Source organism: Pan troglodytes, chromosome 1, assembly GCF_028858775.2.
Source record: "Pan troglodytes isolate AG18354 chromosome 1, NHGRI_mPanTro3-v2.0_pri, whole genome shotgun sequence".
NCBI lineage: Eukaryota > Metazoa > Chordata > Mammalia > Primates > Hominidae > Pan > Pan troglodytes.
In genome coordinates this window covers 133,780,483-133,804,765 of record NC_072398.2, presented here as the reverse complement: position 1 = coordinate 133,804,765, position 24,283 = coordinate 133,780,483, and the positions used below count along the sequence as shown (strand labels likewise).

General features: G+C 36.9%; 1 protein-coding gene across 9 annotated transcripts in view; it reads right to left on the bottom strand.

The window, feature by feature from the left end:
* Positions 1 to 24,283, bottom strand: part of DPYD (dihydropyrimidine dehydrogenase) — an 841,255-nt gene that overhangs the window by 295,068 nt on the left and 521,904 nt on the right. For all 9 annotated transcript variants that reach the window (XM_513583.8, XM_009425982.5, XM_016922998.3 and 6 more), the window contains one exon: positions 5,731 to 5,799. In XM_513583.8, coding sequence (XP_513583.3) covers positions 5,731 to 5,799 — 69 coding nt within the window. The remainder of the gene's footprint in view (positions 1 to 5,730; positions 5,800 to 24,283) is intronic.

Genomic DNA, 24,283 nt, shown 5'->3' with positions numbered 1-24,283 from the left:
GGGCATGCATTCTGATTCTTGTTAGTCACAAGCTTTTTAGTTTAGTCACTTACCCAGAGTTTATTCCACCTCACCTAAATGGTTGTAAAATGAAATATCCTAGTGATGGCAGTGACATAGGAAATACACTGTTACTAATTTCCTACATTATCTATTTATCATCCATCTATACACAGTAGAGAGAGAGAGTTTGTGTGTGTGTGTGTGTGTGTGTATATATATATAATATATATATATATATATGGTGTGGACTCTGAGCCAAACTATAGGTTTGAATCCCACTTTTACTCCATCCTAGCTGTGTGAACTTGAACACATTATTTCACTACTTTTGGCCTTAGTTTCCTCAAAAAAAGAAAAAAAAAGGAAAACATCAAGTCAGAGATAAGCTAGAACTCCAAAAAATATTAAAAATTAAAAATAAAAATATATTTTAAAAGTGGAACTAAGTCACAGAGTTGTTGTTGTAAGGTATAAATAAATTTGATATTTGCACAGAAGAGTTCTAGGGAGATGTATTTTTAAATGTTTCCAAGGCTAACACAGGAAATGAAAGGTGCCAAAAAAGGAAGTTTATTTTTTACAGTTTTAAGTAAACAGAAAAGAAAAATAAGAGCTTTAACATATATAAGACTTTAAAGAGGAGTGATAAAAAATAAAAGTAAATGACTTCTGGAATGTAGTAAATACTATAAAGGTGTATACTATCTATCTAAATACTTTATCTATCTACCTATCAATCATCTATCTATCTAAATACTTATCTATCCATCCAAATAGACCTCTGACTTGTCCTTCCTCTGCCTTGATATGAAAATGATTTAAGATAACTCACCTGGTCCTACATTGTCTATACCTCAGGAGGGAAAGGAAAACTATCCTGAGAAATTCTTGGAATATGACAGTGGCATAGTTTTTAAAATTCTCTGAACCACTTTATAAAAACACCCAGAGAAACTAAGGTGGCAAAACCACAAACTCTTGTGCAACATATACAATGAAATCATGCACAAAGCATTTCTCCTCTCTTCTCCTTCTTTCCTTACCTCTTCCTTTCTTTCCCTTACCTTCCTGATCAATACAGCTCTAAAGTCATTGGTCAGGCAGGGCAAGACAGGTGAGCACGAGCATTTGAGGAGGAGCCATGAGGGCCCAGTGTGGGATGTCACAGCCTAAGCGGAGCAGAGCCAGAAGGATGTCTACATGGCCAGTGGCATGGTGCGGTATATCACGGTCCAAGTGGGAAGGGAAGACGTCCGTGGGTGATAGGGGCTGGCAAAGGACATCAGAGCTCAAGTAGGGTGAGAACAGTGTACTGTACTGGGGCATGAAAGGCACAATTATTGGATTCCCTCTTAACTTCTTCTGTTAAATGAATACATGGGGTCAGATGTTGACTTTCCAAGTAGCAATGCTATCCTCTAGTCTCAACTATCCAAAACTGGAGTTAAAGTTCTCTGGGATCTTAAACCTCTCTGAGATAGACCTGGGACAGGTAAAACACTCTTGGCTTGGGCCCCACTGGATGTAAAGTCAGTTACTATCTCTCATCTCCAGCTGCGTGTCTATCTCCTGTGATTCCATTCTGTCCTGTTACTGTCCCTGTTCAGAGACTTAACATCCAACTGGTCCTACATATCTCTGTAATGTGCCTCTGTTTGATTTTTACCTCAAACTATTTGGGATTTCTAACTCTCACAGCTATTTAATTCATGACATATTGCTGTCCAGATTCAGGTAAAGAAACTGATAGGAAGCTGGCTTGTTAGTGTTTTAGTGTTTTATTTTGGCCCCGCCAGGAATAGTGTGGTCACTTGGTTTTAATGCCTGTGCCTTTCTGCTGGACCTTCCTTGTCTCTTCCTACCAAAGGTGGTCAGAACCTTGGCAATCTCTCATCAGGTACCTGACTTAAAATCATCATCACTGGATTTTAAACACTTCAAGTTCATGGGTGCCAAATAAAATACCATTCTTCCCATTTATTCTGTAATGGCTTCCTTTTTGTTTGTCACATGGCAATACTCGAACTGTATACTTCTTTTTTACTTCATTCAACAAATATCTGCTGGTAGAGAAAGCCTTGTGCTTGGAATTGAGGATTAAGCAGTGAACCATGCAAGGGTCTCGAGCCCCAAGGAACTTGCTTTCTAACAAGCAGGACAGAGGAACTATTAGTAGTGGCCAATGACACAACTGTTAATCACCACTTTATTATATGCTACAGAGGAAAAACACAGACAGAGGTAGATCCAGATTTTGGGGAGCCTAATGCTTAAATAATTTGGAAAACCCTCTTTAAGGAAAAAACAATAACCAAACATTGTAAACACAGAGTTAGGTACAGGGACTTGCAAGTGGCCCATGCAAGTAAATGCCCTGAAACTTAAGCTTCATTAACTATCTGGTCAACTGGCCTCTGAAGACAGGGTCTTACAGAATAGGACAGGGAGGTTTAAACTATGTAGCCAGAGGCTCAGGACTGAGGAAGAGAGAACATTGCAGGCCAAGGGAACAGCAAAGGCTCTGAGTTGGGAACGTGTTGGAGGAGGAAAAGGCAGCGGGATCTGGAATGCAGAAAACAGACCCACAGTGACAATGGGGAGAGGCAGGCAGGGGAGGGGCCAAGTAGCACTTAATGGTCAAGTTAAGGGTTCTGAAATTAGGAAAGATGGAAAGAATTTGGATTGGTTGAGAGCAAGAAGATTAGTGGAGCTATTGTAGTTAAACTTGGTAATGATGCATTTTGGACCACAGCCAATTATATGCTTCCTCAAATTTGATGGCCCTACTTGTCACCCAGGAATTTTGCCACTAGTTAAAGGGGAGCCCCAGTCCCTGTTGCTATCTTCACATCTCCTATAGTAACTGTCCACTCTCACAGACTCCCTCCAGATGAGAGTGGGTTGTGTCACAACCTCCACTGAGCCTGTCAAAGTGAGAGCTCCAGGAGCACCAGTGCCCAGGCCCCATCAGGAGGCTCTGGCCTTCCCCTACAATTCTGGGTTTAGAAGAAGCACTACACCCCATGCTAGCAAATCTAGCTTCCCTAGCAGCTGCCCTGAAGGGGGAGGACATGCAACTCAAAAGTTCAGAGGAAAGGAGAGCCCTACGGAGTGAAATGGGGCCAGTGAGAGACAGGACACTGAAGGAGCCAGTAGACTCATTCCTTCCACTTCCTTTCCTAGAAAGTGATGAGAGAATGGGTGATTCTATCATCTTGTGAAATGATGTGCTATTCCCTGTCCCATATGACTGAGCAATTGGCTCCATTTCCTTGTGAAGTTGTGGCCAGCTCTGGAATGCACCATATTGCACTTGTTTTCCCTTCTTCCCATCTCATTTTTCTTTTCTCCTCAGTCTTACTGCTCTGAGATTGTATACTTCAATAAAGCTTTTTCACATTAACTTTTACTCAGGCTCTATTTTCAAGGCTGATTACAAATTACAAAAGAAATTGATTCAAGATCGACTACACTGGATTAAAGATCCATTTACAAGTGAACATTGTGAACCTTCAGAAATGGCTCAGTTTGGCATATATCTGATTGCTCCCTATTACTCATCTTTGTTTTGGCTAGCCAGGGACTTTATACATAGTAGGTGTTTCATAAATCTTCTTTTGCAAAGAATTGGAGTAGACTACCAAGGTTCCAGAAAAGCAAGAGAGCCTGTGATCAAGTACCTGGATCAAGAAAACTAACTAGATTCTAACAATGCTACTAATTTGACACAAGCAGTAGAAACTTCTTTGTGGTGCTCAAAAACATGACAAATTCAAACCAGGTTGAAGAATATAGAACATGAAATGCATGTGCATTCTAAGGCTCTACTGCTCCGTATGTGTCATTTCTGTTTCAGATGAAGTAGTAAAAAGCTGATAGCAGGTTTCCTCAGCTCTCCATTGTGTAATTCAAGAATTAATCTGCCATAAAGACAGTTTTATAAACTTAAGGTTTAGTATACATCATCACATCATAGCATTAGCTAAACTTGAAACAGTTGGCATGCTACAGTGTTGGTGTGGTGTCTCTGATTTCTTACATCCCTATATCACCACCCCAAAAGAAATGTACATGTTAGGTAGTACAGTAAATTTGACTTGAATATGTTTTTGTTGGTTTGTTTTAATGTGGGTTTTTCCATTGTAAGGAAATCTGTTTTAACCTGTTTTGAAGCATACTCATAAAACCAAAACCAAATACTGATTCTACAAAACGTTATTGGGTGCCTACCATATGAGCTGTGATGAAATCATGCTGCTTAATGCTACCCTCCTAGAAGCTGTGAAGGCCTGGGGGATACTTCCTTCATATGATATCTCCTGGGCTAGTCCAGACTTAAGATTATAGTGAATATTTTTATTTTTTAATTGACATTATCATAACCTCTTGTTATGTAGACTGCTCTCCTGTGGAGAGATTTTGCAGACTGTTTTGATTGAACAAAAGGCATACCTTTTCCTCCCTTCTTTCTTTTTTTTCTTTCTTCCTTTCTTTTTATTTATGTTTTTGCTACAGAGTAATTAGAAGGTGATATTAAATAAAACTGAAATTAAAGAAAAATATGAAATGTGAAAAATATCTTTAGGTTAGCTAGTTTGCTTATAATTAAAGGCTTTTGACTTATAAAAAGTAATCTTGTCTATTTAAAAATTAATGTCTAATATTGAAAAAAATAATTTTGAAAAGTATTTTGTTCTTACAGAAAGGCAGAGAAGCAAGCGGCATGATAAAGCCATTCATCATAGTCAGCTTAAAATTGGCAAAGCTCATGCCAAGCACGGGCTCTGTGGAAGATTTCATGGTCAATTAGGTAAATACATGTATCAAATGAACCCAGCATGGAAGATCATGAGGCCAATTACTGATCATGTTTAATTTCACCCCTCTAAGTCCCAGTAGTAATTTTTCCCTTCTCAGTTTTAAAATATCCAAATAAAATGTATAATCAACATTTTTGAACACTACAGACAGCTTTGCAATATTTTATAATGTAGCGTCAATTAGTTCATTGGTATAGTTAGATTTAGTCTTCTACATTACTGAGAGGTTTTCAAGGAACCCCAGCTAAGACTCTCCAGACTATTTTCCATGACAGCATGATGGACATAAGTGTATAATTTAAGTATGTATTTTTCTATTTGAAATACAAATTTAAGGCACATGGTTACTTGTTTGCATTTGTGCAGGATTCAATTTATATTATGGAAAACCTGCTGACTAGTGTTCCATTCAGGAGCATTCTGTCCTGCTCTTTTATGAATGTCTGTATTCAAACTAGAATAGTATTAAATGAACCTTTTATACTTTAAATATTCAAGAGTTTTATATTCAAAATTTCTTCTCTTACTGTCAAACTAGTTTGCCTAAAGGCAAGGTAAGATCAAGTTAGACTCTCAAAGGTAGAATTAAATTTTATCATGGCATCCATCATAATATACAGTTTGCTTAACATGCAAATAAAGAGTGTATGGATTCAGAGAATAAAGGATTTTTAGGTAGTGTGTGAAATCCAAGGGACCGCTTTTATAGAATAAATTCCTTTTAAATTTACATTTCCATCATTTTAATGAAAACACAGGGTAAACAAATTATAATAGAAATGGTTTAAGTTACATTTTCAATTCAATTTTACTTCTACTGTATTATTTCTCATGGCAGCTCTTTATTTAAAACTAATAAAAATAGGAGAGAAGAAATAAAATAAATATATACTAAAGTAACCATTACCTCAGACTTCTTGGCAAGTTCCGTCCAGTCATTTTTATTGTAACTGCACATAATGCTAGCAATCACAATCTTTAAAAAGAAAAACAAAAGAATATAAGTTCAAGTAGTTATCCAGTTGTACACAAAGATATATTAATATTTACATAAATTTATAATGGTAAACTATATTATAAAATTAGTTTTCAAACTGTTAAAAAATAAATCATTAGAAAATAGCAGGGTAGGATAGCAAAACACTGGATGACATTTGGGGCTTTGGAATTACATTAGGAGATTTTCTCATTTACTATCTGTGAACACTTGGGCAAGTTACTTAACTTTTCTGATCCTCAGAATTCTCTTTTTCAAAATAGAGATGATTTTACTGGCTTTGCCATCCTCTGAAAGTAGCAATGTAAATACATGCATGTACGTGAAGGGATTGTCTAATTATACAATGCCATTAAAATGTTGTTTGTAATTACTGGGATAGTGAAAAGGTTTTAAGTGATGGAAAAGAAAAAAAAATAGTGTCTCTTTCAAACATAACTCACTATAGTATACATAATAATATCTTAAATATTCACAGTGCATTATAGTTTTACATTTTATTATGTATTGATTATTTAACTACATTATTACAGAAATCCCATAATGGAGACTGTATAGAGTAGTAATTACCAACGCCTCCTCTGAAACTAGGATGTCCAGGTTAGAACCCTGACACTGTCACTTACTTGTGGCCCTGAGAAAAGTATTTAGTTTCCTGATTGGTAAAATATGAATAATCGTGCCACTTATTAAGAAAAGTAATAACAGAAATTGGCCAGGCGCGGTGGCTCACACTTGTAATCCCAATACTTTGGGAGGCAGAGGCGGGTGGATCACTTGAGGTCAGGAGTTCGAGACCAACCTGGCCAACATTGTAAAACCCCATCTCTACTAAAAACACAAAAATTAGCCAGGTGTGGTGGCGTGTGCCTGTAATTCCAGCTACTCGGGAGGCAGAGACAGGAGAATTGCTTGAACCAGGAGGTGGAAGTTGCAGTGAGCCAAGATCGCACCACTGCACTCCAGCCTGGGCAACAGAGCGAGACTCTGTCTCAAAAAAAAAGAAAAAGAAAAGAAAAGTAATAACAGAAATTGCTAAGACTTACATAGCTCTTACAGTGTGCTTGGCACTGTTTCAATGGTTTTTACTTTATTAACTTATTTAATCATTCCCAATGTTATTCTCCCCACTTTTTAGATGAAGACGCCAAGGCAATGATACCTGACAGTCATATAGCTGATAAGGAACAGCGCCAGGACCCAGAGCCAGGCAGTGTGACTGAGCGAGAGTCTGTGCTTTTAACCACTAGGTTTTGCTAGCCCAAAGCAAATACTTGATACACGTAAGTAATTATTTCCTATCATTATCATTTAAAGACTATGAGATTGAGGCTGGGTGCAGTAGCTCACGCCTGTAATCCCAGCACTTTGGGAGGCCAAAGCAGGAAGATCGCTTGAGCCCAGAAATTCATGACCAACCTGGGAAACATAGCAATGCCTTGCCTCCCCCAAAAAATAGAAAAATTAGCTGGGTGTGGTGCCCTGCCCCTGTAGTCCCAGCCACTCAGGAAGCTGAGATGGGAGGATCACTTGAATCCAGGTGTTCAAGGTTACAGGGAGGTATGATTACATTACTGCACTCTGGCCTGGGCAACAGAGCGAGATTCTATCTCCATAAAATAAAAAAATAAAGACTAAGAGATTGAGACACAAAGAGTTTGTGCCAAGCTTAAAGTTGCAGAGTCTAGTGGTAAGAGTCCTCTAAAAGCCACTGTGCTCTCACTACATAGAGCTTTTTTATTTACTTTGAGAAAAAAAAAGACAAAGATACGCTGTAAAAGTCAGATAAACGTTTTCATCAGGAGGATAGAAAGTTGTGACCATATTGGAGAGAGTTCTAAAAACCAGGGAAAGAAGCATGTCTTTAAAGTTTTTTTTTCTTTTTCTTTCTGGATAGACTATAAACACCATGAAAGCTGGAGCTGCTCTGCATTAGTCATCATTTATCTACAGTAACTAGCATGGTATTTGGCACGTATCAAAGACTGAAAGAATAAATGAATGAGGTCACCAGAGGTTTAGGAGCAAGGGGTTGCATTATCAGCTAACCCTTTTAAAAAGATTAAGTAGAAATGGATACCATAAGTTAGAGAAGCGAAAAATTAACAATTGAAAACTGCTGGCGATTATATGAGTAAGAGTGAAGAGTGATTAGGGCTGATGAAGGTATCTGTCTTGGTGATGAAAAAATAATCAGATATTAAAATACACAGGACTGGTCAACTAGAGAAGCAATTAAAAAGAAGGAAGCAAAAGATCTGAGAGTCTGAATCAAAGCCACTGAGAAATTCGCAGAACATTAGTCACAAAAAGGTTGAACAACGTTCCGAAATATGGAAGCCAGGAGAAACAGCAACTTTGAATAGATTCCTTAGAGAGAGGAACAAAGAGAAGAAAGTAAAAGTAGATGATGGATAGAGAAGGAAAATTAAGCATGCCAAATTATTGTTCATTGAGTTTAGGATTCAATTTTTTTCGTCTAGTGAAACTACAGCTTTTCAGAATTGGGGAGAAAAATGTAAGAATGCTTGTTCCATGGCCTTTTCTCTAGGGGCTAAAAAAGTGAGAAGTCATACTCCAAGCTTCATTTGCAAGTATAAAAGGGGCACCATGTAATTACACAGCTTCAGTTAGAGATGCTTTCCGCCCTTTCCAAGTGATCTAAGAGCTCAGGGATACTATGCCCTACTCTCCAGTTAGAAAAAAGATTAGGGAGAACTATCAAAGAGGGCACCAGATCTTCCAGGACTAGACCTAATACCTCTTGGTGTAGGCATTCCTTGCAAAAAAAAAAAAAAAAAGAGAGAGAGAGATTAAGGACCTTATTTGAAAGGAAAAATCAACTGGGGAATGGGCAGAGCCCTGAGGCTTATTGCTAGAACTTCAAGGGCAGAGACAGATACGGAGATACAGACTGAAGAAAAAAAAAAATAGCTATTAGATACTAGTTACCCTGTGGTGAAACTGATAAGCAATAGGCATAGATTTTTAGAAAATTTTTTTCTTAAAAAAAAAAAAAACAAAATAAAACAATAACAACAACCACAAAACCCCCACCTCCTAGCATAACAAAATAATCCCCCAATTCACATTCTCATGCAACTATGAAGTGGCTGCTCAATCAGCACAGTCACAGCATGTGCACCTCCCTCTCCAGCTCCCCTCTCAGGGTTCCATAGAGGACAAGAAAAACGTTTCTCGTGGGCTGAATCTAGCCAGGCAGATGGGTTGACCAAAGAAATCCACACCAGGGAAGCAAGGTTTAGCAGCCTTGACAGTAGGATAAGATATATCCTCTCAAGTAGGGACTAACACTGTTTCTCTCTTTTACATGGCAATTTTAATTTTAACAGAGCTATTTTTGCTTCAAATTTATATTGACTGTGCCAGGTTGGTTAATTGTTCGCCCTGTAGGTTGCTGAGAAGCATGAGGCACTACAATTGGACTTGATGAAGGGAAATAAATATCATACAGAGAGTTGTTCAGGACATTGCAAGAATCATGCCACTGAATGCTGGTGGGGCAGCCTCTGACTGGGGAGGGGTGACCACAGATGGGAGAGATATATTATGGTAAGCAGTGGTTTCCATTGTATGCTCTGAGCAGCCAAGCACTACCCTGTTCTCCTTTCCCTATCCATTGAAAGCAGACTGTATCTTCTTGCCCAGAAATATGAGAAAGTATCCCCACCTGCACTAATCATAGGAATTAGTTACTCTGCTTCTATCAAAATCCTTCAGTGGAACTGGGAAAGTTAAAACTTTTTTTTTTTTTTTTTCTCCTTGGTCACTAAACTGGAATGAAGTTTATTCAGAGCTGCTGGTGATCACTGATTCCTCATTTAACCACTTTCCAATCCCAAAGCTTACTACACTGGGAAAAAATAAAACAGAGACAGGAGAAAGTAGACAAACACACAAGATGGAGAGAGATCCCCTTTGCAGCCACTTTTAAGGCCGGGTGCCTCACTAACATATCTGCATATTTAAACTAATAAATACCACATTTTGGCTTAAGGAAATTCTATTTTTACATTCTTGTTTCTATGATTTAACAGTCTTGACAATTACTACATGCAAAACTAAAGTTGTCATTTTTTGAAGAAATTTTCAAAGCAATTTTTTAAATCAATTAAATTTCAGGAAAAATGACTTTATATTTATTTTTAAAATGTGAAATGGTCTAAGGATTCTAAATATCCTTATCTAAAGCCAGAGGATGGTTTGTGAAAATATGTGGTAGCATTCTATTTCTGAGAAATAAAGATGACCAAAAAATAATTTTACTTTTTATTAAAAGAGATAGCAATTTTTAAAAGAGTCAGGCTAAAAGACATTAACAGTAAAAGGACATTGGACATAATTTAATATTTATTTAATAATTAGAAAGCCCTTCAGTATTTTGCTGTACTCCGTTTTTAATCAAGCAGGAGGGAACAGATTTTTTTTCCTAAGAAAAAAAACAGAATGATGGATATTTTATATCGTGAAACATCATGCAATGTTATTAGAAATAAATACCCAATGAAATATATTTTTAAATAAAAGCAACATTTTTCTATATTAATATTTCACTTAATTTGTGCCATTTCTAGTGCTCAATTTTTATGGCTCATATTTTAAAACATTATTGAATGAAGAGATAGTGAAACCCAGATGCTACACAGTATTTGAACTTTGTCTTCCCCCATCCTACATTTTATGTTACACAGTCTGGTGGGAGATTCAATGTCACCTAATTGATTAATAAGCAAATTGAGCATCTAATATAAGAGGAATTAAATGGCACACAAAAAGGAGCTTGAGACACTGACTTAGCATTTTCGTGTATTCAACTTCTAACCAATATTTCTTGAGCCCCACTATATGCCAACAGCTGTTCTAACTCAGAAGTGATGAACAAGACAGAAAAAGAAGTCCCTGCCCTCCTGAAGCTTACATTTTAGGGAGGAAAATGTCATAATGAGTTAAAAAAAGATACTTTAATTGGACCATTTCCAGTTCCAATTGTTAGACCTATTTATAATATTATTTTTAGGAAGGTAGTAATAGAGGAGGAGAGCATGACAGAGAATCACCAGAATACATAAATGCATGTCAGACACATGGTCAGTAAAAAGCTCCCTGAGCTGAAAACTGAGAGATGAGATGGCACCTCACATTAAATAAAATGTGGAAGTGAGTAAAAGCAGCCAGGTATGTAGAAGTAACTGCAGGTGCAAAGACTGAGGTGGGAATGAGCATGGTATGTTCAAGGGGAAAAAAGAAGGCTTTTGTGGTTGTAGATTCATGAGAGGACAGGAATAGTATGAAAGAAAATGAGAGAAGCAGGCAATAGCCAGATCTCTGGGAGCTCTGAACCCTGTGGGAGATTGGGTTTTATTGTTGGTGTAATGGGAGGCCGCAGAAAGGTTTAAAGGAGGGTGATAAAATAATCTGATGTACATTTTCAAAAGATGCTTGTGACTATAGGGAATAGGATAAGTGGGTTAAGGGTGAAAGCAAGGAGTCTGATTATGTTGAAATAATGTGGCTTTCATAATATCCACAGAGATACAGAGAAGTGGATAGTTCTGAGGTTCTAGTTGGTGAATGCTTAGATTCAGAGAGACATAGAGAAAAGCAGAAATTAAGAATGATCCTAGATATTTGGCTTGAACTACTGAACTGTGGAATGTAGACAATTTACTGAGATAGAATAAAGCTTAATGAAGAAAGTATTGAAGAGGTCCAATTTTAATATTTTATATTTAATATGTCTAGTAAGCAAAGCATTAGTGAAGACATCAATTGTGCCACCGGATATATGAGTGGAGAATTCACTAAAGAGGTCAAGGATAAAGGTGCAAGTTTTAGAGACTTCAAAATAAAATGGTATTTGAAGTCACCAGGCTAGATGACTTCACAAAAGGAAGAAAATAATATAGAGAAAAAGAAAGGCCCTAGGACTGACCTGGGGGCACAAGAGAGTGTGATGTCGTGCCAAGAGAAGGAAGTGTTCCAAAAGGTAAGGAACAATCAACCGTGATGAATGCTTCTGAAAGTCTGCGTCAAAGAGTAGAAACGTGTCCACTGGATTTGAAGAGACAAAAACCATTCGTAACCTTTATAACAGGGGTTTCAGGGAAGTGACAGGACAAAAGTCAGGCTAGAATGAATTGAGTGAATAGAATATGAAGAAGTAGAGGCAATACATGAATCTCTCTAAAGGTTTTCTTGGGCTAGCTAAAAGACAAATGAAGGCAGCCTATACAAGGTCACGGGAGGACTAATGATGTTTTCTTAATGGACTATATTTGAGTATGTTTTTACACTAGTGAAAATGATTTGGGAAAAAGAAGCTCTTGAGAAGGGAAGAGGGGATGATGAATCGAGAGTACAAGTGGAGAAAGTGGGCTTTAAGAGAGGCAGAGGCATTGTTTCTATCTAACAGGATAGAAGACGAGTAGAGAGAGAAAAAAGTAAGTATGGATGCATTTAGGTTTCTAAATTCAATGTGGAAAAAGTAAAATCATTCTTCTTGGTGTCTACATTTTCTTTATGAACTAGGATGTAAGGTCTCTTACTGAGAGTAAAGAGAACTAGTTACGGGTTTGTGCTATGAGGAAGAGATAAAATGTGAAATAGTCTCTAAAAATGGGCCAAGCATGGTGGCTCATATGCCTGTAATCCCAGCTACTCAGGAGGCTGAGGCAGGAGGATGGCTTGAGCCCAGGAGTTTTGAGGCTTCAGTGAGCCATGATTGTACCTCTGCACTACAGTCTGGGCAACAGAATGAGATTTTGTCTTTGAAAAAAAAAAAAAAAACGAAGAAAGAGAAGAAAGAGAAAGCAAATTTACTAGAACATGGTATGATTATGAGGTCAAAAAGGCAGATATATTTAATCAGTGTTGATAATATTTATGAAAAATATGATTAACTAGTAAAAATAAAAGGACAAGATGATTTAGAAAGTTGGAACACAGATTACAGTCCCCTTTATATTACTGAAAACATGAAATTCGGTTTTATAGATTGTCTTAGAGTTGAGATCCATCTTATCAAGATGCTTTTTAGTGCTTAAGTCATTAAGATTTGATATGCTCCTGAAAAGCCATTCTTTTAGTGAATTCTGCTTCGTAGAAAATACTTTTAAACTGGAGTATTTAATAGTTTTGACTTTCATTTTGGCTAATTAATACAGCTTAAGAAAATGTATACACTTTTTGTAAACATCTAATTTCTATGAGACATTAACATTTTGAAGCATATAAAATGCAAAGTATAATAATTTACTAATCAAATTTTGCATATTTCTTTCTCTCTAAAAGGTATCTCAAAGGTGAAAAACAATGTGCAGATGCTTATTTGTCAAAAAAAAAAAGTAGTGCTATATGGCTTCCACTGTCATCCTTTGAAATTTTAAATAAAAGAATCAAATTTAATGGTCAACTTATTTTGTTTTGACAATTCCATTTCCTTAGGGAATAAATAAAATTATTTTATTAAGTAGCTTTTAAAAACTGAATTTCATTAAAGTTTACACATTAAAAATTAAGGTGAAGAACAACATAAAACTTGCAATGGCTTACAATAACATGCAGGCTGTCTTGTCAAATTCCCATTGACTTCAGGTCTATGCTTTTTAAAACACATTGACAATGCTGTTTTGGTATTCTGTAACCATACTGTGAACTACATAGGAAATCCAGTCAACAATTCAGCTTCAAGACAATCTAAATTTTTTAGTAGGGAAAAACTGCAAAGTGACAGGGGTGAACAACTATAAATTACAAGCAGCCAAGTTAGGTTTTGTCAAACAATTTAACAAAATCATTCCTAAGACTACTGGGATTATACTGATGAGGAAAAACAGCATGAGTCATTTGATTTTCAAAGACATTTAAACAAAGAAAATAAGTTTATTAAATGTTAATTAACCATACAACATTCAAATTTTAGATGTCCTTTATGTCTTAGTTCAAATTTAGTGAAAGTGAGATTGGTGCAATATTCCTGAAATATACACATTGACTATAAGACATTTACGGTGAAAATAATAAGCTTTTCTAATTTTATTTGTTCATTGCTTATTTAATGGTCATAAATGAGACTAGTATGCTTACAAGTTGTCTTTTAAAATTATTTAAAAATTCATCATTTTTTGGTTTATTTTGGGGCTGACAAATGTCTTATTTACACAACTATTTCAAATATAGAAAAGTAACATTTAAACAATATACAAGAGTTTCTATAAAAAATCACAGATGTTTTCCAACACAACAGGAAACAAACACTGTACCACTCTAGGAGCTACAGTAACTTGCTTTTTCCTTCCCTTTTGATCACTCCATAATATATTTTTATTTAGTTTCTGTCCCCAATATGCTTAGGAACTGATCTCCCCAAGGTTAACAGTGACCTCACCAAATATATTAGATACTTTTTAGCCCAGATCTGTACTAAACTCTCTTCAACATTTAAGACTACTAACCACCTCCAGTTTCTTGAACCCCTCTTCTAACTGAGCTTTGGAGATACCACTTACTTTTCCCCTCTTTTTTTTTTTTTGGTGTTCTTTTTCTACCTCTGTCAATTTCTCACATGTTGATGCTCCCAGAGTCCACTCACAGTCCTCTTTTAGTCTCATTTCACATGCATTCACTAGACATCATATTCGCAATGACTGTAAATAATATCTATTAATACAGGCAGAAAATCTCGAAAGTGTATACCTCTAAACTGCATCTTTTTCCTAACTGCAAGAATTGCATATACGACTACCTGTTAGCACTTAATTTCCATTTGTCCAAAACCAAACTTAAATTTCTCCACTCTAAATTTGCTTATTTATCCACACTATATATGCTTATGTTTCACTCTTTTGTCCCAGATTAGAAAACTAGGAATACCTATCTTTGTCACCCACATCCAGTGATTAACCAAGTACTTGGCTGAGCATTGAAATTACCTAGAGAGTTAAAAAAATAATAATAATTCCAAGGATTCTGCGTTACCTTGTATGGAGTGAGGTGCAGGCATCAGAGTTTTTCAAGGCTCTCTAGGTGGTCCTAAAGTACAGGGAAGTTTGAGAAGTACTGCTCTAGTTTATTTTCCAAATATCTCCAGGTTCCTCATTGTGACTGCATTAAGATCCTCACCATTTCTTCCCTGGATTACTGCAGAAGATTCCATATTAGTTGCCCCATATCTGATTTCAGCCTATACTATCTGCCAAAGTATTCTAAAGAGACAAACCTCCTCATATCACACTTTGGCTTCAAATCCAATTTCAGGATAAAATAATAGGCTATACAAGACCATAGTGCAACTTTTGCTTTGACCACACTGAATTGCTTTGCTTTCTGAGTGTAATTTGCATGCTCAATTCTCTTGATCATATGTCTGTTCCTTTTGTCTAAATGTATAAGGAATGGTCAAAGCATATGGCATAATAAAGGAAACATGAAAATTGATACAAAAAAATACTAACTAAGATAAAATGAGAGCAAAAGAAAGGGTAATCATTTGTAACTGTGTGAATCAGGGAAGGCACCATACAACAGGAACACTTGGCCAATTATGAAATCATCCATGGACATTTAGAGGTATACCTCGAAGATATTGCAGGTTTGATTCCAGATGACAGCACTAAAACTAATATCACAATAAAGCAGGTCATACAAATATTTTGGTTTCCCAGTGCATAAAAGTATGTTTTCACTACAATCAACTGAGCCTTTGGTGAATCATAATCTTTTTGCTAAAGGAATGTCTTGATGGTGATAGCTGCTGATTGATCAGGCTGGTTATTACTGAAGGCTGTAGCATTTTCTTTCTCACTCTTTTTTTTCTCCTTTTTTTTTTTTCTAGATAGGGTCTTGCTCCGTCACCTAGGCTGGAGTGCAGTGGTGGGATTATAGCTTACTGTGGCATCGAATTCCTGGGTGCTGTAGCAATTTCTTAAAATAAGACAATAAAGTTTGCTAAATTGATTGACTCCTCCTTTCAGAAGAGATTTCTCTGTAGCATGTGATGCTGTTTCATAGCATTTTATCCACAGTAGAACTTCTTTCAATCCTCTCAAATCTCTAAAACTCAGTTACTGCTTTATCAAATAGGTTTATGGAATATTCTGAATCTTTTGTTTTTATTTCAACAACGTTCACAGCATCTTCACCAGGAGTAGATTTCATCTCAAGCAACCACTTTCTTTGCTCATTCATAAGAAGTAACTCCTCATCTCTTCAAGTTTTATCATGAGATTGCAGGAATTCAGTCACATCCTTAGGCTCCACTTCTCATTATTGTTCTCTTGCTATTTCTCTAATCTGTAGTGACTTCCTCCACTGAAGTCTTGAATCCCTCACAAGGCTTGCAATCAATTTCTTCCAAACTCCTGTTAATGCAGACATCTGACTTCCTCTCATGATTCACAAATGTTCTTAATGGCATCTAGAATGGTTTGACATTCTATCCAGACCACTAAAATGTTATCTAGACCACTAAAATGTTCTCCATACCAGCAATAAGGCTGTTTGCTTTCTTATCATTTGTGTGTTCACTGGAGTAACATTTCTAATTTCCTTCAAAAACTCTTCCTTTGCATTCACACTTTAGCTAACTATTTGGAACAAGAGGTCTAGCTTTTGCCCTATCTCAGCTTTCAACATGTCTTTCTCACTAATCTTAATCATTTCTAGCTTTGGATTAAAGTGAGAGACATGCAACTCTTCCTTTCATTTGAACACTTAGAGGCCATTGTTAAGTTGTTAAATAGCCTATTTTCTTTTTTTTTTTAATTATTATACTTTAAGTTCTAGGGTACATGTTCACAACTTGCAGGTTTGTTACATATGTATACATGTGCCATGTTGGTGTGCTGCACCCATTAACTCGTCATTTACATTAGGTATATCTCCTAATGCTATCCCTCCCCACTCCCCCCACCCCACAACAGGCCCCGGTGTGTGATGTTCCCTACCCTGTGTCCAAGTGTTCTTCTCATTGTTCAGTTCCCACCTATGAGTGACAATATGCGGTGTTTGGTTTTCTGTCCTTGGGATAGTTTGCTCAGAATGATGGTTTCCAGCTTCATCCATGTCCCTACAAAGGACATGGACTCATCCTTTTTTATGGCTGCATAGTATTCCATGGTGTATATGTGCCACATTTTCTTAATCCAGTCTATCATTGATGGACATTTGGGTTGGTTCCAAGTCTGCTATTGTGAATAGTGCCACAATAAACATATGTGTGCATGTGTCTTTACAGCAGCATGATTTATAATCCTTTGGGTATATACTCAGTAATGGGATCACTGGGTCAAATTGTATTTCTAGTTCTAGATCCTTGAGGAACTGCCACACTGTCTTCCACAATGGTTGAATTAGTTTACAGTCCCACCAACAGTGTAAAAGTGTTCCTATTTCTCCATATCCTCTCCAGCACCTGTTGTTTCCTGACTTTTTAATGATGGCCATTCTAACTGGTGTGAGATGGTATCTCACTGTGGTTTTGATTTGCATTTCTCTGATGGCTGGTGACGATGAGCATCTTTTCATGTGTCTTTTGGCTGCATAAATGTCTTCTTTTGAGAAGTGTCTGTTCATATCCTTCGCCCACTTTTTGATGGGGTTGTTTGATTTTTTCTTGTAAATTTGTTTAAGTTCTTTGTAGATTCTGGATATTAGCCCTTTGTCAGATGGGTAGATTGTAAAAATTTTCTCCCATTCTGTAGGTTGCCTGTTCACTCTGATGGTAGTTTCTTTTGCTGTGCAGAAGCTCTTTAGTTTAATTAGATCCCATTTGTCAATTTTGTTTTTTGTTGCCATTGCTTTTCGTGTTTTAGTCATGAAGTACTTTAAATAGCCTAATTTCAATATTGTTGCATCTCAGGGAACAGGGAGGCTGGAAGAGACTGACAGAATGAGGGATTTGCCCATCAGTGTAGCAGTCAGAACACACACAGTATTTATCAATTAAGTTTTCCATATTCAATGGATGTTCGTGGCACCTGAAAACCCTTAACAATAATATCAAAGATCACTAATCACAGATCACCATAATAGGTGTAGCAATAATGAAGAAGTTTGAAATATTGCAAGAATTACCAAAATATGAACATAGAAACATGAAGTGAGTGCATGCTGTTTGAAAAGTGGCACCAATAGACTTGTTAGAAGCAGGATTGCCACAAACCTTCAATTTGTAAAAAAAGCAATATTGCAATAAAATGAGGTATGTCTGTATTGGAAATTGATTTAAAAATCCAGGGAGGTAGAGTACTCCAGGTAGAGTGAGCAGCAAGATCAAAAGCAAAGGATGGTGTATTTAAGGAATATGCTGTGTTTAAGAAATCTCAGGTAGTTCAATTTGGCTGACTTTGAAACAAATGGTTACGTTTCATAAAAAATGAAGCAAGACATCTAAGTAGGAATCTGGTTTATGCAGGTAAGGGACAAAACAATGGTTTCTAATCAGCTAAGCATTTGGATTTGAATTTTCGATCATTTTCTGTAGTAAATTCGTGCTTCTCATGTAGACATTGCCTTCTGGGATGCCTCTCCTGTGCCCTATTGCTCCTCTGACTTCCTTTGGCACTCCTCTTCTGAGATTCCTCAGTATCCTTTGCATTTTTCTGCTGTGACATTTGTTATGTTGTATTTGTTTATATATTTTATATATTTTTAAAATATATTTTTTAATATATATTGTACCTTTCTACATTCTAGAGACAGAATAAGGACACATAGATGGTAAAGGTAAGGGGTTCTAGATCCTTTTATAATTTATAAAGTACATTTTATATCAAAAAATAATTTTTCATTATATTTGTTTCTGTATTTACAGTTTAGTACAGATTTTCACATACATTATCTCATTTATCCCCCACAACAATCTTGAATTTGGAGAATCTTATACTGATAATAATGAGGCATGGATAATTTAAATTACTTTACCAGGGTCAAGTTAATCAATAGCAAAGGCAGGGATTAAGCTCAGGTCTTTTGAATCCAAGTTCCTCTCTACTACATCAAGACTATACCATATTGATTTCCTATCCTTTCAATTTACATTAGAGATTCTAGTTGATTTTATGTCTTCAACCCTCTCGTGGTAGATTGTTTGAAAAAATTGTTCCCTCCTGGTTTCCATGCCACTTTGGAAGGACTCCCATCAAGTGGGGGCATTTATCTACCCAACCTTTGGGTGTGGGCTGATTTTGTGACTTGTTTTAATCAGTAGAACATGGTAGAGGTGATGATGTGCCAGAGTTAAACCAAGGCTTGAAGGGGCCTGGTGCTTTTCTGCTTACTCTCTTGAAATCCTACCAAGACGACAAGCCAGCGTAGGTTCCTGAAGGATGACAGACCACATGACACACAGACAAGCCATCCAGCTGAGGCTGATCTAGATTAGCCAGTCCCTAGCCCACCTGGAACTTGACCACAGATGGAGTAAGACCAAGTGAGGCCAGAAGAACCATGCAGCATAGCCCAGTTAAGCAAATTGCTAACATCCTGAATCAAGAACTAAATTAATAATTGTTTCAATCCCAAATTTGAGTTATTTTGTTACATAGGAAAAGCTAACTGATGCCACTTTTACTAAGTACCACAATAAGAACTATTACATGCTGTGCACTTGCATATGCTGAGTACTATGTTTAGAATTTCACATGACTTATCTCTAATCCTTAGAACATCATAGCATAGAAGTTATTAGCTCCACTTTACAGACAGAAAAAAAAACTTCAAGAAGTTAAATAACTACTCACAGTTGCATGGCTAATAAGAGTAGATACAAAGCTTGATCTGTTTGACTATAATATTTATACTTTGAACGATTTTTTTGTGCTCCTTATACAATCTTTATAGAAAATGTGTTGGTTTACTTTTATAGATGGTTAATTTCATTCAATGTGTGTCAGTTTTTTATTATATTCATTCTCAGAGGCTAACCTTATTTATATGATCTTCGCCAATGAGTTATTTCACTACAGCTCTGCATACCATCTAAGCTAGACCAGCAGATGGAACTGCCTAAGAAATAATAAAATTAGAGAAAAGAATGAGTGAGCAGGAACCAATGGGATGATTCACAGCTTCCCGACCATTAATGCATGTTAAGGGCTGATGATAGGGTAGTATTGGCCCTTTACAATCTGGCTCCAAATCACCTTGCTGCCCCTTATCTTGACATATCAAACTGAACCTCTTATATATACTGCCTACCGCATACCACATGTACTTTTAGATGTCCATTCTTTTCCTCATGTTGGTCCTTCTTGTAGTGCCATCCTAGACGTCTGACTGTACAGCTCCTATCTACTTCTCAAGGTCTAAGTCAGAGCTAACCTCAACTATATCATCCTCAATGATCTCAGAGACAGAATCACTGCTTTCTCTTAATATTCAAGTGTGCTACACCAACCACTACTCAGTTCCTGTTGGACTGTGTCAGATAGATGTTTATTTATATACTTCTCTTCTCTTGTCCCACTTCTCTTACCTCACTCAATGTGAGAACATGCTAATTATTATCCACCTTTAGTTTCTCATCATTTGGTGCAGGATTGCCTAGCACCTAATGTAATTTAGTAAATGTTGGTGGAAAGAAAGATGGCTTATTATTAATAAATTTTTTAAAACCTTCCGTTTCATCCCTATGAAGATTGTAATACTTGCTACAAGCAAAAGTGCATGCATGAAACTACCATGACTAATATATATGTGTGTATAAAAGACCATGACAACTACTGTGTATACTATAGTAGTTATGTAGTCATGTAGTAGTAGTAGCAGCTGTCACATATGTATGACAGATATATATATGGTATGTCTTATATGTATATGAACCTATATTGACACAGCATCATCATACAAATCCACAGTTTACATCAGAGTTCACTCTTGCTGTTAGACATTCTATGGGTTTGGACAATGTATAATGACACGTATCCATTGTTTTAGTATCATACAGAGTATTTTCACTTACCTAAAAATTTTCTGTGCTCCACCTATTCATTCTTCCTCACCCCACCCAACCCTCCTGCCTATCATTGATTTCTTTACTGTCACCATAGTTTTGTCTTTTCCAGAATGTCATATAATTGGAATCACACAGTATATAGCTTTTTCATTATGGCTTCTTTCAGTTAGTAATATGCATTCAAGCTTCCTCCATGTTTTCATGGCTTGATATTTATACCATTTCAGCACTAAATAATATATCACTGTCTGTATGTACCAAAGTTTATAATTCACCTACTGAAGGATATTTTGGTTACTTCCCAGTTTGAGCAATTATGAATAAAGCTGCTGTAAACATCCATGTGCAGGTTTTTGTGGAAATGTAAGTTTTCAACTCCTTTGGGTTAATACCAAGGAGTGGAGTTGTTGGATCCTATGGTAAGAGTATTTGTAGTTTTACAAGAAACTGGCACATGCTGTCTTTTTTTTTTTAATTATACTTTAAGTTTTAGGATACATGTGCACAATGTGCAGGTTTGTTACATATGTATACATGTGTCCATGTTGGTGTGTTGCACCCATTAAATCGTCATTTACATTAGGTATATCTCCTAATGCTATCCCTCCCCACTCCCCCCACCCCACAACAGGCCCCGGTGTGTGATGTTCCCCACCCTGTGTCCAAGTGTTCTCATTGTTCAATTCCCACCTATGAGTGAGAACATGCGGTGTTTGGTTTTCTGTCCTTGCGATAGCTTGCTGAGAATGATGGTTTCCAGCTTCATCCATGTCCCTAAAAATGACATGAACTCATCATTTTTTATGGCTGCATAGTATTCCATGGTGTATATGTTCCACATTTTCTTAATCCAGTCCATCATTGTTGGACATTTGGGTTGGTTCCAAGTCTTTGCCATTGTGAATACTGCCACATTAAACATACGTGTGCATGTGTCTTTATAGCAGCATGATTTATAATCCTTTGGGTATATACTCACTAATGGGATCACTGGGTCAAATGGTATTTCTAGTTCTAGATCCCTGAGGAATCACCACACTGACTTCCACAATGGTTGAACTAGTTTACAGTCCCACCAACAGTGTAATAGTGTTCCTATTTCTCCACATCCTCTCCAGCACCTGTTGTTTCCTGACTTTTTAATGATTGCCATTCTAACTGGTGTGAGATGGTATCTCATTGTGGTTTTGATTTGCATTTATCTGATGGCCAGTGATGATGAGCATTTTTTCATGTGTCTGATGGCTGCATAAATGTCTTCTTTTGAGAAGTGTCTATTCATTTGCTGTGCCCTCTTTTTGATGGTGTTGTTTGTATTTTTCTTGTGAATTTGCTTGAGTTCTTTGCAGATTCTGGATATTAGCCCTTTGTCAGATGAGTAGATTGCAAAACTTTTCTCCCATTCGGTAGGTTGCCTGTTCACTCTGATGGATGTTTCTTTTGCTGTGCAGAAGCTCTTTAGTTTAATTAGATCCCATTTGTCAATTTTGGCTTTTGTTGCCATTGCTTTTGGTGTTTTAGACATGAAGTCCTTGTCCATGCCTATGTCCTGAATGGTATCGCCTAGGTTTTTGTCTAGGGTTTTTATGGTTTTAGGTCTAACGTGTAAGTCTTTAACCTGTCTTGAATTAATTTTTGTATAAGGTGTAAGGAAGGGGTCCAGTTTCAGCTTTCTACATATGGCTAGCCAGTTTTCCCAGCACCATTTATTAAATAGGGAATCCTTTCCCCATTGCTTGTTTTTCTCAGGTTTGTCAAAGATCAGATAGTTGTAGATGTGTGGCATTATTTCTGAGGGCTCTGTTCTGTTCCATTAGTCTATATCTCTTTTTTGGTACCAGTACCATGCTGTTTTGGTTACTGTAGCCTAGTAGTATAGTTTGAAGTCAGGTAGCATGAGGCCTCCAGCTTCGTTCTTTTGGCTTAGGATTGACTTGGCAATGTGGGCTCTTTTTTGGTTCCATATGAACTTTAAAGTAGTTTTTTCCAATTCTGTGAAGAAAGTCATTGGTAGCTTGACGGGGATGGCATTGAATGTATAAATTACCTTGGGCAGTATGGCCATTTTCACGATATTGACTCTTCCTGTCCATAAGCATGGAATGTTCTTCCATTTGTTTGTATCCTCTTTTATTATGTTGAGCTGTGGTTTGTAGTTCTCCTTGAAGAGGTCCTTCACATCCCTTGTAAGTTGGATTCCTAGGTATTTTATTCTCTTTGAAGCAATTGTGAATGGGAGTTCACTCATGATTTGGCTCTCTGTTTGTCTGTTATTGGTGTATAGGAATGCTTGTGATTTTTGCACATTGATTTTGTATCCTGAGACTGCTGAAGTTGCTTATCAGCTTAAGGAGATTTTGGGCTGAGATGATGGCGTTTTCTAGATACACGATCATGTCATCCACAAACAAGGACAAATTGACTTACTCTTTTCCTAATTGAATACCCTTTATTTCCTTCTCCTGCCTGATTGCCCTGGCCAGAACTTCCAACACTATGTTGAATAGGAGTGGTGCGAGAGGGCATCCCTGTCTTGTGCCAGTTTTCAAAGGGAATGCTTCCAGTTTTTGCCCATTCAGTATGATATTGGCTGTGGGTTTGTCATAAGTAGCTCTTATTATTTTGAGATATATCCCATCAATACCTAATTTATTGAGAGTTTTTAGCATGAAGGGCTGTTGAATTTTGTCAAAGGCCTTTTCTGCATCTATCGAGATGATCATGTGGTTTTTGTCATTGGTTCTGTTTATATGCTGGATTATGTTTATTCATTTGCGTATGTTGAACCAGCCTTGCATCCCAGGGATGAAGCTCACTTGATCATGGTGGATAAGCTTTTTGATGTGTTGCTGGATTCGGTTTGCCAGTATTTTATTGAGGATTTTTGCATCGATGTTCATCAGGGATATTGGTCTAAAATTATCTTTTTCTGTTGTGTCTCTGCCAGACTTTGGTATCAGGATGATGCTGGCCTCATTAAATGAGTTAGGGAGGATTCCCTGTTTTTCTGTTGATTGGAATAGTTTCAAAAGGAATAGTACCAGCTCCTTCTTGCACCTCTGGTAGAATTCAGCTGCGAATCCGTCTGGTCCTGGACTTTTTTTGGTTGGTAAGCTATTAATTATCACCTCAATTTCAGAGCCTGTTAATGGTCTATTCAGAGATTCAACTTCTTCCTGGTTTTAGTCTTGGGAGGGTGTATGTGACGAGGAATTTATCCATTTCTTCTAGATTTTCTAGTTTATTTTTGTAGAGGTGTTTATAGTATTCTCTGATGGTAGTTTGTATTTCTGTGGGATGGGTGGTGATACCCCTTTATCATTTTGTATTGTGTCTATTTGATTCTTCTCTCTTTTCTTCATTAGTCTTGCTAGCGCTCTATCAATTTTGTTGACATCACATGCTGTCTTCTAAAGTGATCAAATGATTTTGCATTCCCACCAGCAACAAATGAGAGCTCCTTTGCTCCAGATCCTCATCAGAATTTGG